General features: G+C 30.8%; 1 protein-coding gene and 1 long non-coding RNA gene across 5 annotated transcripts in view; one reads left to right on the top strand and one right to left on the bottom strand.

The window, feature by feature from the left end:
* LOC123013357 (cyclic nucleotide-gated cation channel alpha-3) overlaps window positions 1-12,331 on the top strand; it is a 91,309-nt gene that overhangs the window by 32,831 nt on the left and 46,147 nt on the right. For all 4 annotated transcript variants that reach the window (XM_044411827.1, XM_044411830.1, XM_044411829.1 and 1 more), the window contains exons 2-4: window positions 4,716-4,889; window positions 6,140-6,476; window positions 6,649-6,830. In XM_044411827.1, the coding sequence (XP_044267762.1) occupies window positions 4,716-4,889; window positions 6,140-6,476; window positions 6,649-6,830 (693 nt within the window). The remainder of the gene's footprint in view (window positions 1-4,715; window positions 4,890-6,139; window positions 6,477-6,648; window positions 6,831-12,331) is intronic.
* Window positions 8,800-12,324, bottom strand: LOC123013361. Its single transcript, XR_006413263.1, has 4 exons — window positions 11,101-12,324; window positions 9,734-9,850; window positions 9,124-9,253; window positions 8,800-8,972 (listed from the first exon to the last, which is right to left on the bottom strand). It is a non-coding gene; the product is annotated as an uncharacterized LOC123013361 (long non-coding RNA).

Raw genomic sequence — 12,331 nt, 5'->3', positions numbered from 1 at the left:
CAGGGTGAATATGAAGTTTAGAACCAAACGGTTTTTTTTAATTATTTGCCTCTGGAAAACAATAATTAATATAAAAAAATGAATATAAAAAATCTCATCGTATTTTCAAAACGAAATTTTGTTTTGCTTTGAGTTATGCGATTTTTTTGTCAAAATTGTAATTTATGTATTTTTTTTTCAAACTAATAAAAAGTAGATACTCTCTAACACAGTTGCTTTTGGGATAGTATAGGAAACATTTTTTTTAGTGGGTTGCCATTTAAAAAAATTAAACTCAAAAACAAAAAAAAATCGAAAAATTTTATTCTTGAAAAAACATTTAATTCATCAATTAGTGTTTAAAAAAATAAATAGTTTAAGCAAAAAATGTTTGGTCCCATACTTTTTATTCACCTGGTATAAAACGATTAAATCCTTCTATGTGGATAAGTAGTTGCCTGCAAATGAATTTTAGCAAAATTGTTTAAAGTGATGTGATCTGAAAAGTACAGATTTCTTAGAAAGGCTTAATTACTAGGTTATTGAAATGGCTTGTCTAAGGCAAAACCAATTTATTTATTCTCTTTCGTTCATCGTGTGAAGTTCAAGATGATGAAAATACAAGCTTTAGTGTACTCGAGGACAAAAATTTATTTCAACTTTGATTTTTTATTGTTAAAAGTTTTGCATATCGATGCATATTTGGCATATTTTCGAGCAAATTTCTTAATATTTTGTGCATATTTTTGTGAAAACAAAAAAAAACAAAATATATATGGGCATTACTTACCACTTTTTTGTAAAAGGTTCAAAATTCGTTTATGTTGCATTATTTTGATATTTTTTCGACGCCAATGTGGAGGTTCCACCCATCAATATCTCAGAAACTATAAACATTCGGATAAAGCAAGTTGAGTTATTTTGATTTCTTTTGAGCTCTACTATTGCCTGTTAAAATTATGCACATAACTCAAAATCACTCTGTATACACATCTTTTTTCATTAAAGGCATAAAAATTACTGTATAAAAACAACCATAATTCTTATGGACAAACACAAAATAATCAACAAACAGCTTACACTCGTAACGCAAATAAACATTGTTTATTGTTTGAAGTTTTTTTTATTATTACGTAGAATTTTATTATATTTTATTGGATTTATGGTAGGTAAAATAACAAGATCATCGTTTTTTATCGAATAAATTTTTGAACTTTACGAAAACTTTTTTTGTGATGACAATTTGGCGAGTTGAATTTGGAAATAGCCCGACTGAGTGGCTAGGGGGCTTAATCTTTGGATATAAATTTCCAAATTTAACGAGTAAAATTGTCAATACAAAATAAATGTTTTCGTAAAATTCAAAAATTTATTCGATGCTGATTAGATTATTTCGAAAAGCACTTAATAAATAGAAATTAAAAAATTAGTAAATTAATAAATAAAAAAAAATATTTGATATGAGGACGAGAAAATTAATCACTTCAGTGCATGACAGCAGGAAGAGAAGTTATATCGCAAAAGACGCTTATAATTGGATGACAAAGATTAAATTGTAAATTTGATATGTGTTGAAAATAATCACTTTTAACATTTTTAACAGTAGCTATAACCATCAGTTTTTAGTCAAAGTCTCCACATTTTATTATTTTTTTTAATACTATAGTCATTTTAACGGTATTCAAGGGGACTTTTCGCCGGTTACTGTAATTATAATATAGGGTGTCATTAGTCCATTGCGTCTAGTTTTAATGAGTGTAATTAAGCACCTAGTTTTAGTTAAACTTCTAGGTAAAGTAGCAACTGTCACTGTATATCTTCTTAAGCTACGAGATCTAAGAGAATCTTATCTAATTTGTGGCAACAGTAAAAAAGATAAATCGCATGGACTTTTAAATCGCTTTTGAGTTGGTATTACGTGAATTTTGCTTATTTTTAAGTTCGATATTCTGCAAACTATAAAATTGAATTGCCAGCGGTGTAGGTAGAACAACTTGAAATTATACAGCACGTACCTGCTATTAACTACGGGTCGTGAGTTAATTAAAATTGGTTTCTGCTTTCATAGCCTGTGAAGCGATTTTATTTCAGCTTTTTTAAATTTTGACAATAAATTGTTTTATTTAATTTTTTTATATTTAGTATTCTGGTCTCCGTGATATATTTAAATTGGTAATAAATTTAAACTCAATTCATGTAAAAGCCCACAATGTCGCCTTTTGCCTCGGCATTTAGTGGAGTATGAAAGTGGTTTAATTCTTCGCCACCAAAAAAGGAAATAAATTGTGTAAATAGAAATGCACTTTACTTAAGTAAACCTCAGTGGGACATATTAATGGACTAGTGACTTTTAAAGTGATCGATATATCGCATTTGAAATTGATAAATTAATGGCTAAAAATAGAGCAACTTTACACTGTCGAATCTGTCTTCATTGAAATATGTTTTTCCGAAATAGTGGCGATAATTTATGCGATTTTGACGAGTTCACTTTACTTTTGGCTCTATTTTCAGTACGTTATGAATGATTTCTGTCGATGTTAGCTAAAAACGTCAAACGTTTCCGCTCAAAACGGGATTAATGCGAAATACTCCACTTCCGGTTTCCGATTACTTAGTGAGAAGTGTAACCACTTTGTTACTTCACGGCCCACATATTGATTGAAAGTATAATTTTCTTGTGTTTATTTCATTCAGAATTTAATTAATTTAATTAATTATTAGGTGAAATAAATTAAATAGTTAGGAAATACATATTAGACATTAATAAGTAAATTAACATACACATCAAAGAATTGTTCATGCTGACTGTTTCAATAATCCAACATGTAAACTAGTACAACCAAACGATTCCCCCGGGCTCAACATGCACACATTTCTGCATAATTTTAACATTGAATTTAAAATAATAAAAAATTGAAGGACTTTTGTGCCATATACAACGTGAAGACGATTATTTATCACCGTAAAGTCAAAGGTTGCAATTATTATGACATTTGTTGAAAGTTATCATCCTTAAGGATATTTAAAATTAATGTAACACCTATCGCGTCAAGGCGGCACAAATATTATTTTTTAATAATTTTTAAGTTTTCTTAATTAAATTTTGTTATTGCGCTTGAAATTGTCCGAAGAGACTGGACTTCAAATAACACTAAAAACGCCATTTAGCGGCCTCAACAGGTAGTAATCAAACAGAATAAAGCTTTAACTGTAAAGAAGATAAACAGACACCGACGTATTTAGTTGCACGCAATTTCATCAAAAGATAAATTTGAAACATTAATGTTTCAGCGATTTTATTCGACCATCAAACATTAAAAATTTAATTCAGTAAATTGGCAATTCAGCTTTTCATTTATTACAAACTGGAGGGATTTAAATAATAAAATCTGTTTAGGAGTTATTGAAAGTGTGTATGTAGTTCCATTTCTAGAATGTGAGCTAAATCAAATGCAATTACTTTATAAATATGAAAAAAATTCTTTGCTTGAAAGCCGGGTAGATAACTTTCTTAAATTGGATTCGAAATTGACTTTTTCTTTCAAATAAACGTCTTTTAATTAACCTCGGTTTCGGGAAAAATATTTATGCAATTTGTTAGATTTTTTCTTTAATCTGGAGGTAATTAATAGCGGGAGCAACTCTTTACCATTAACTGCTTTTAATTATTTTATATTATAATTATTTTCTCGTGCAAAACGCTTAGCACTTAATTTTAATTTACTTCTCATTCATTCTGTTGAATTACTCCTGTTTTTGACGTAGGTGGTAATAAATGTGATTTACATATTTTAACCAATATCGCACAAGTGGGAGGATTATCGATTCTATTAAGAGGAATTTTATTGTGTATTTTTAACCCATCATTTTCCTACACAAAGATTTTATTTACTAAAATTAAACTTTCGCTTATTATATTTGTGAAATTGCTTTCCTGGCTGGAACAAACATACTTTTTTTTCTAATATAAGTTTATTTTAAATATAGTGGAGTTCTCAACTGTTGTCTAGAAATTAAATTTGTAAAGCAATATTTTAACCCTAAGGATGTATAAAGTCAGCTTTCCGCACATGAAACACTGCCTTTTATGGGCAAATCTTCATTACCGATGCTTGTATTTTTATGAAAATTGTTCATTTTGCCCCTAGAAGTTTGTTACAAAATTTAAAATACTTTTAGTATTTTAATGAATATAAATATTTATTTACATCTAAAATTGTTATTTTAGTTAATCTTAATTTTAAAATCTTTAAAAGATGCGAAACAGAGACAATTTTTTACCATTAAAATGAGGCTGACACTTTAATTCGAACAATTTAATACGCAAAATAGCTTTCCGTTGCAAGGCGAATTTAGCTTCGATGTTGGAAATTAATCGGTTGATTGAAGTGTTTCCTTTTGTTCAGTCATAGAGAACTGTTGTAAAATTACTTGCCATCGTTATTATTCTTTGTTTTCTTTCATCGCGTGCTTCGTAACCTTTAAACCGTGCACTAAAGCTCAAGAATTTCAACTGTGTAAAAAATAGCTGCAGATTTATCAAGAAGATTTTGCAATTTGCCTCGGTACTAGCTCGTATTATGTCACAGTAACTTCGTTTTTTTATTAGTCAGATAGCGTTTCTGTTCCGAATGCCAATAAATTTCTGCTTGACTTGTTTCAGTTTGTTACAAAAAGCACAAATCGGAGTTATGAAGCACAAGGATAATACTTAAAAACATTTTTAATTCCAGGAATAATCACAAGTGGAGGAGGATGCATGGTAGGGGAACGTTTAAGCAGCAGTGGAACGTGTTTGAATGTCAGCCCGCCTATGCAAGGGGGGGCGCCCACCACCGCCCCCCACAAAGCCAGCACGGAGAGCGTCCATCGGGTTCTTAAATCTGTCTCTAGGCAGAGCCTGCTAGGTAATGGACTTATTTCCAAATATTTGCAAGCTACATTTAAATAAAAAAATAAGAAGAATGAATTTTTTAAATACAGGCTGTTCCGGTTAAACCCCACAATAAGGAGTTCTAACAGTGACATTTATCTATAATTTCGATTATAGCTTTATTCTTTTAGATCCTGCTCAATGAAAATATTTTTAAGATGGCAGAACTTCCGGTTACACCGGAAATGGGTATCAACTTCGTTATTTTAAATAGAAAGGTGTATTTTCTATTGCCTTTTTGGATTACTCAAGTTTTTATCAGACTTTCCTATACGTAAATTTAACCGTTTTTAAAATATTTAGACTTTTTTTGAAAGTTTTTTAATTTTCCTCTCCAAAAATCGAATTGGAAAAATAATTAACAAGTCTCCAAAATTTAAGGTTATGTTCGGGAAAAAAAGACTTTGCACTTGAAGTTTTGATTTCAAGTGGTTTTGTTGACACAGATTTTTAGGCATAATCGAAATTTAAAATTTGTTTGTTTCTATTGGTCTGACTTTTTCAAAGGAGACAATTTGATTTATCTCGAAAATCATACCTCGTAATTCACATTTTCAAGCATTACAAAATTAAATTTGAATTAGAATCAAAAAACTGGTTTTTAACAAGTTATTTAAGAGTTATTTACAAAAAAAATTCTGAAGTAAAGTAATAACAGTCGAACACTGCAAAGAGAACACTATTTTGAGAACTTCAGGCGCAATTTTTCCAAAATCCCTCCAACAAAAATTAAAACGGGTGTCAAATTCGCATTCAGCACCCGAAAAATATAAAATACATTCACTTTTATCTGAAGGAGGATTTTGCTGTTAGACAATGATAACACTGTGACAAGTGATAACACTATCACAAAAATAATTTTATGAATTTTAAAATGCACACAAATACGAATCAAATGGAAATATTTAAAACATCAAAAAAATATTTTCGTATTAAAGTTTGTAAAACATGCAAACATGCAAATGATTTGTGGAAAACCGCTTCAATATCGGAAATAGAAAGTCTCTCAGCAAATCATTAAAAAACTCCATCGTTTTGTGACATACAATTTTCAGAATTTATTAACTTGAACGCAACAGCTTGTCGATTTAATTTGTTTGCATTTTTGCAATTTTATTTTGTAGCGTGTTAGTTTTCAACTTTAAATTAGTTGAATTTTTTTAAGCGTACACACGTCCAGTTTCGATTTAATTATACTTGTTGAATTTTTTGTGTTAATTTCAGACTTGGTCGGTTGTAAACTAGGAATGTCAAAGAGCCGTCAACCTCAAAGCTACCATCAACAACGTTACTTTTCATCGTCTCACGATAGCATCTCAACGTCGTACATCAATAGAGCAGCGAATGTTAGTTCGGCGGCGAGTGAATTGGATCTGTCAAGAAAAGCTCGAAGAAAAGACTTGAGAGGTCGATTGAAATTGCCTACGAGTGTAACTCTAGCCAGTTCCGGAGAAGCGCCGCTTCTTGGTGCTTGGAGGACGGCTCCGGGTTCCACCGCTGGAACCAATCCTCCCTCCACCAATCATCTCAATTCAACAAGCAGTTGTAACGGAACAGAAAGGTGAGTTTTCGTCCAATTGCGCCCAGAAATGGTTATAACTTGATTTCTGTGAAATCAATACAGCGGATTTTACGTTAAATCGCAATCTAGGTATATTTGACATTCGGCGGTGGGATTTGCACTGCTGTGGCAAACTTTGTATTTTGCATTGAGGATGGCTTATCTGTTTCAGCCGGTACGGATTTAGGAGAGGTGAATCGTACAGTTCAAGGCTACGAACAGGGTCGGCAAATTGGTCGTTCGTTTTTGATCCTGCGGGAAGACTGTGCTATTACTGGTCCATGGTCGTCTCCTTAGCCTTTCTTTATAATTTTTGGGTCATTATTTACCGCTTTGCCTTTCGAGAAATTGATGGTAAGTTCACAAACTTGTATTTTTATTTGCTAAGGTGACACACAAGTGTACATTTTGGATGTCCGAATAGGGAATCTCCGAAACTAAGAGGTTTAGCCAAAAACGAGTAATACATTCTGGGGCTCATTTTCTGAGGAAATAAGATTGGTTAAAACCGCATCCCGCTATCGTCTTTTGTTTTCGACTTATATACAAAAATTGACATTTTAGCGAAATCTAAAAAAATTCATACCTTCATTATTATAGAAGATACAGATTTGAAATAAAGACATATACAGGCATATATACAGGCACTTTTTTACGTAGAATTTAATAATGTACTTAACAATTTTTTCAGGTGTTTTTTTTAGCCGTAATAAAATGAAGTTGTATTTTTTATTTGGGAATCATAGATGGCTATATCATTTTTAAAAAGCTTGTTTTTTTCTTATCTAAAAAATATATATTTGTAAGAAATTATTATAATACATTTTTAGCAAAAAATTATCTTTGATTTTTGTTCACAATTGGCCATGAAAAAATGTTGCATCTTCAACTAAAAGGTTTTAAACTATATTATTCAACCAGTGTCACTAATGAAAGAGTTTTCTAAGTACTAAGTAATGAAAAAAATGCAAAATAAATCGTAAATCAACTTATTGGCGACTAAGAGCATTTCTTTGTTTTTAAACAAGCTAACATTACCATTGTAACTTCTAGTGATACGTAGAGTGTTGTAAAAAAACCGCTTTGATTCTTCAATAACATATATTTTATATGACACAAAAATGACGATATGGCTATTCAAATACCCAAATTCCGTCTATGTGGAACGTTTTCCTACCTTCATTAGATCATCAAAAAAATGTTTTTTCTAATTGTGTTGACTGTTGACACATTTGTTTTTCCTATTTTTGGATTTTTTGAAAATATGTAATAATTTTGTTCTGAGGCGCTCGTATATTTGTTCAATACTTCTAACATATCGTATTTTTTAAATTGTTATAATTTTAACAATTTTTTCATCTATTTTACAGTTCACAAAACTCTTATTGATTATTATTTACACATTTGGAGTGAAATAGTTTTTCCATGGCCAACTATTATCAAACAAAATATGTATTTCACTTTTTAAGTATAATTATAAAAAAATATTCTGTTACAAATGTATATTTTTTAGATCAGAAAAAAATAAGCTTTTCAAAATTGCCATAGCACCTATTATTTCCATTTAAGAAAATACACGTTTAGCTAAACCACTAACTAAAAAAAATGTTAACTACATTATTAAATTCCTCGTAAAAAAGTGCCTGTATAATATCTTTATTTCAAATCCGTATCTTCTATAATAACGAAGATATGAATTTTTTTTAGATTTCGCCAAAATGTCAACTTTTGTCTGTAAATTGAAAACAAAAGACGATAGCGGAATGCGGTTTTAACCGATATTATTTTCTCAAAAAATGAGCCCCAGAATGTATCACTTGTTTTTGGCTAAACCTCTTAGTTTCGGAGATTCCCTATTCGGACATCCAAAATGCAGCACCCTGTACAATTGCGTCAGCCATTAAAATTGGATTAGAATTGGTTGATTAATCATAATTAGTCAAAAAAATTATTGACGTCAACATTTATTTCGGTGTGTCGGCACAATGGAAAAATCTATTTTTAAAACACTTGTCATAAGTGTGTTTTAAAAAACTCGATGGTATAGTATACGCAAATAGAGAGAGTTTTGTAATAAACTAATACCTGAAAATACATATTTATTGTCTTTTTTTGTATTAGCTTTTTTTATTTAATTTTTTTTTTGATTTTCCTATGTTATTAAAAATTCTTAATAAGAGTTTTTTTTTAATTTAAAGAGGGATAATTTAAAAACGAACATAAAAATCAAAACGTTGTTATTGTAAACTTTACAAATAAGCAACAACAATCTTACAATTACAATTTTGAATTACTTACATTAATTACGTTTGCAGATATTTTTTAAGAAATAAATTCAGTAAAAATTGTGAAACATTCTTCAATTCCCAAGCGGTATACATCTTCTGCTTAAAAGCTTCAGCGTTTGTCTTTATTCTGATTTATGTGTTCTCATTTCTTTATGTGACAGAAATGTGATAACTGTGTTTCGTATTACTGCAACTTTAAGTGCGTACCCTGAATTTTATACAATCACAGTGTAAGAATTTATGTTAAATTTTTTATATTTTTGAATTTTGAAAATTAAACAAGTTCTTAGTAAATTAATTAAAGAGATAATTAAATTTCTATAAGCAAACTTGTTTTTTTTTGTAAAATTTGAATTCACCTTTGAAGATGGGACAGTGATAGCGCAGAGCGCCACCTGTCGGTGTGTGGGGAATCCAGACCTCTAAACCATCGCCGACTCCATTCATACTAGCGTATACGGCCTTTCCATAAGCATCAAATTTGCGGGCCTAGAAAGCAATCCATGAAACGTTCCTCTACTAGCGACATCAGTAGATTAAAATAAAAATAAAATTTAGAGATTAGGTCTCATCTTGTCATGTTTGACAGTTAAAAGGATTCATTTTTCAATTTTTCATCGACATTCGACATTTTTGCTGCATCTTAAAAATTATAATGGGCAAAAAGTGTTTCATTTGTGGAAATCGAAATGGACCATTGTTTCAAATTCCCAGTAATTTCAAAATGCGTCGACAATGGATTGACATATTAAAAGAAAAATATGGTTAGTTATTTATTCTATCTCCGTAAACGCTCTTAGTAAATGTTTATCTTTTATACTGACATTATTRTGATGGTTRCAGATACAAAACTAATTTCAGATTACACGGTAATTTGTTGCGAACATTTTGAGAACAAATATATTTGTAGCTCAAGTACAGGACGTTCTCATAAATTAAGCAAAGATGCTGTGCCTTTCCTGTCCTTACCTGTAAGATAATTGTCCTGTTTCATATTATCCTTCCTTAACACTTTTGCAATTTTAAGAATCCTGTTAATCTCGGTGGTACTGACCAAGAAGCTTCTCTAAATTGTTTCCCTTTACACTACGAATCAAAAATATCACAATCCTCGCAAGTAAATTTAATTTCGTGTGAACAAGTTACGAATATGCAAAGGCAAATTAAAATTTTAACTAGAAAATTAGAACGGGCAAATGAAAAAATTAAAAAAATAGATGAAGAGAAAAAGAAAAATGCTAAGGTTTTATCTGCTGTAAACAAAATTYTAGGGGACGCGGAGCAATTAGAWGAAAAAGCGGTTTTTCTTATCGATATTATAAATAACTACGGCAGCAGGAAGCCAAGATGGTCGGAGATATCAGTAAGGTTGTGTACTATTTGGAGGTATTCGTCACCAAAGGGATACAATTTTTGCCACAATAACGTAATTAGAATACCATCTTACTCGTCAATAAATAGGTACCTGGGAAAATGTCATAGTAAAAACGAGTTGATACAACAACGTTTATGTGCTGAAATTTCAAATCTTAAACCAATTGAAAGAATCTGTTCATCTGTTCATCGATGACATGTCGATTCAACCAAAAGTATCCTACAGTCGAAGTGAAGATACTGTATTTGGACTCGATACTTCGCGATCAAACGTTATTAGCGAAAAACCGAAAATAGCCAATAAAATGTTATGTTTCGTAATACACGGATTGTCTACAAAGTACACTATTCCTGCAGGATATTTTTTCCATGAAATGTTAACAACAGCAAATTTTCATAAATTAACGTTAGACGRATTGAAACTATTAACTCATTGTGGGTTTATAGTTTTAAGGATCGTTACAGATAATGCATCTTCAAATGTAGCACTTTTTAAAATCCTCGGTGGAGGATTAATGAAACACCAAATTGACCATCCATTTTTAGAAAATATGCCAATTTTTTTAAGTTTCGATTTTTGTCACGTTTTAAAAAATGTTAGAAATTGGTTTTTGGCTGGTGATATGTGCACTTCAGAAGGTACGATTTCATCGTCGTATTTACGAACCTTATACGAACTTCAGAAAGAAATGCCAATAAAACCAGTAAGATATTTATCAAAAAAACATTTATTTCCTTCAAATTTCGAGAAAATGAATGTGTTAAGGGCAATTCAGATCTTTTCGCCAGCAGTGACCACATCGTTGAAATTTTTACAAGAAAATGGAAATGACGAGTTTTCTCTTGTAGGGAACACGGTAAAATTCATGGAGAATATGTATTACTTTTTCCAAATACATAATGTCTCAAATAAAACACACTATATCTGCGCACTAGATAGTTCTGTTGCCCCTTATACTCACATATCAGATCAGCGTTTACATTGGCTAAATAATGTTCTCCCTGAATACATTGATGACATCCAAAAGTGTTCTTCTGAGGCTTGCTTAAAGGGGCTATCAAAGGAAACCGCTCATGCTATAAAATTCACAGCCCAAAGTACATATTTGTCAATTAAATTTCTTTTAGACCAGGTTGGATTTTATTATGTACTTACAAGATCKTTCAGCAGTGATGCTCTTGAGGGAATGTTTTCTCATGTACGATTAAAAGGAGGCTGTAATGACGCAACTGATGCGAGAGCAGCGGAGTATGCTGTACGACAAATTTTAAAATGTGGCATTGTCAAAGCATCAAAATCGGCAAATATATCTCATGACGTGACCTTTATCAGCCACACTAATTTAATGCCCACGATGCAAATTTTGGACAGAGCAAATTTGAAACTTACACTACCCAAAGAAGTGGAGATCCAACTTAAAAGCTTGCATGATGACGTTGAATGTGAAGAGGATATTTATTCTGCTTCTGTTGCTTTCTTAGCCGGATATATTGTTAAAAAAATTAATGATACATTCCACTGTGATGCATGCCTTACTCCACTAATGTCGCAAACAGTCCCAGGACCTCTAATGAAGSTCATAGTACTTCAAGACCATGGTGGATTACTTTATCCTAGCCGACCATTTGTATCACTCATCAAAAGAGTTGCAGATATAATACAGGAAATYCTACCTTACATAACAACAACAAAAACTTGTCAACAATTGAGTGAGGCTATTTATCCTTATTTGCTAAATAACAAAATGTTTCAATGTTCACCTCATTCATTAACAGTACTCCGCTTAATTATCAATACAACTGCTAAACCAGTTTTAGATAATATTTGTTTTGAAAAGACTGACAATTTAAAAAGAAAAAGAATAGATAATAAACCTACAAGTAGAAAAGTTTTGAAATTATAAAAAATAAATAACTGTCTTGACATCAGACTCTGTTTTATTTTATTTTCTTGTTACTATTGGCTATTAAAAATTTATTGCTTTTACTTTAATCTCTTTTTTTTTAATTCAAAGAAAATCCAAGTGTTCAAACATTTATTCAAAAAAATCAATTTAAAATCAGATTTTCACAAAAATATGTATATTTTACCCAAAACAAGACCTTAATTTTTAGCATTAATACCATAGATCCTTTGCATAGTTTTGCTGTTTTTATATTTAAATGATACCAGTCAAAACATTGAGCTCAATA

This window comes from Tribolium madens, unplaced genomic scaffold (genome assembly GCF_015345945.1).
Source record: "Tribolium madens isolate multiple individuals breed KSU strain unplaced genomic scaffold, Tmad_KSU_1.1 Scaffold_96;HRSCAF=242;Tcas5.2_LG5, whole genome shotgun sequence".
Taxonomy (NCBI): Eukaryota; Metazoa; Arthropoda; class Insecta; order Coleoptera; family Tenebrionidae; genus Tribolium; species Tribolium madens.
The sequence above is the reverse complement of the archived record's forward strand: the minus strand, read 5'-3'. Positions and strand labels throughout refer to the sequence as shown.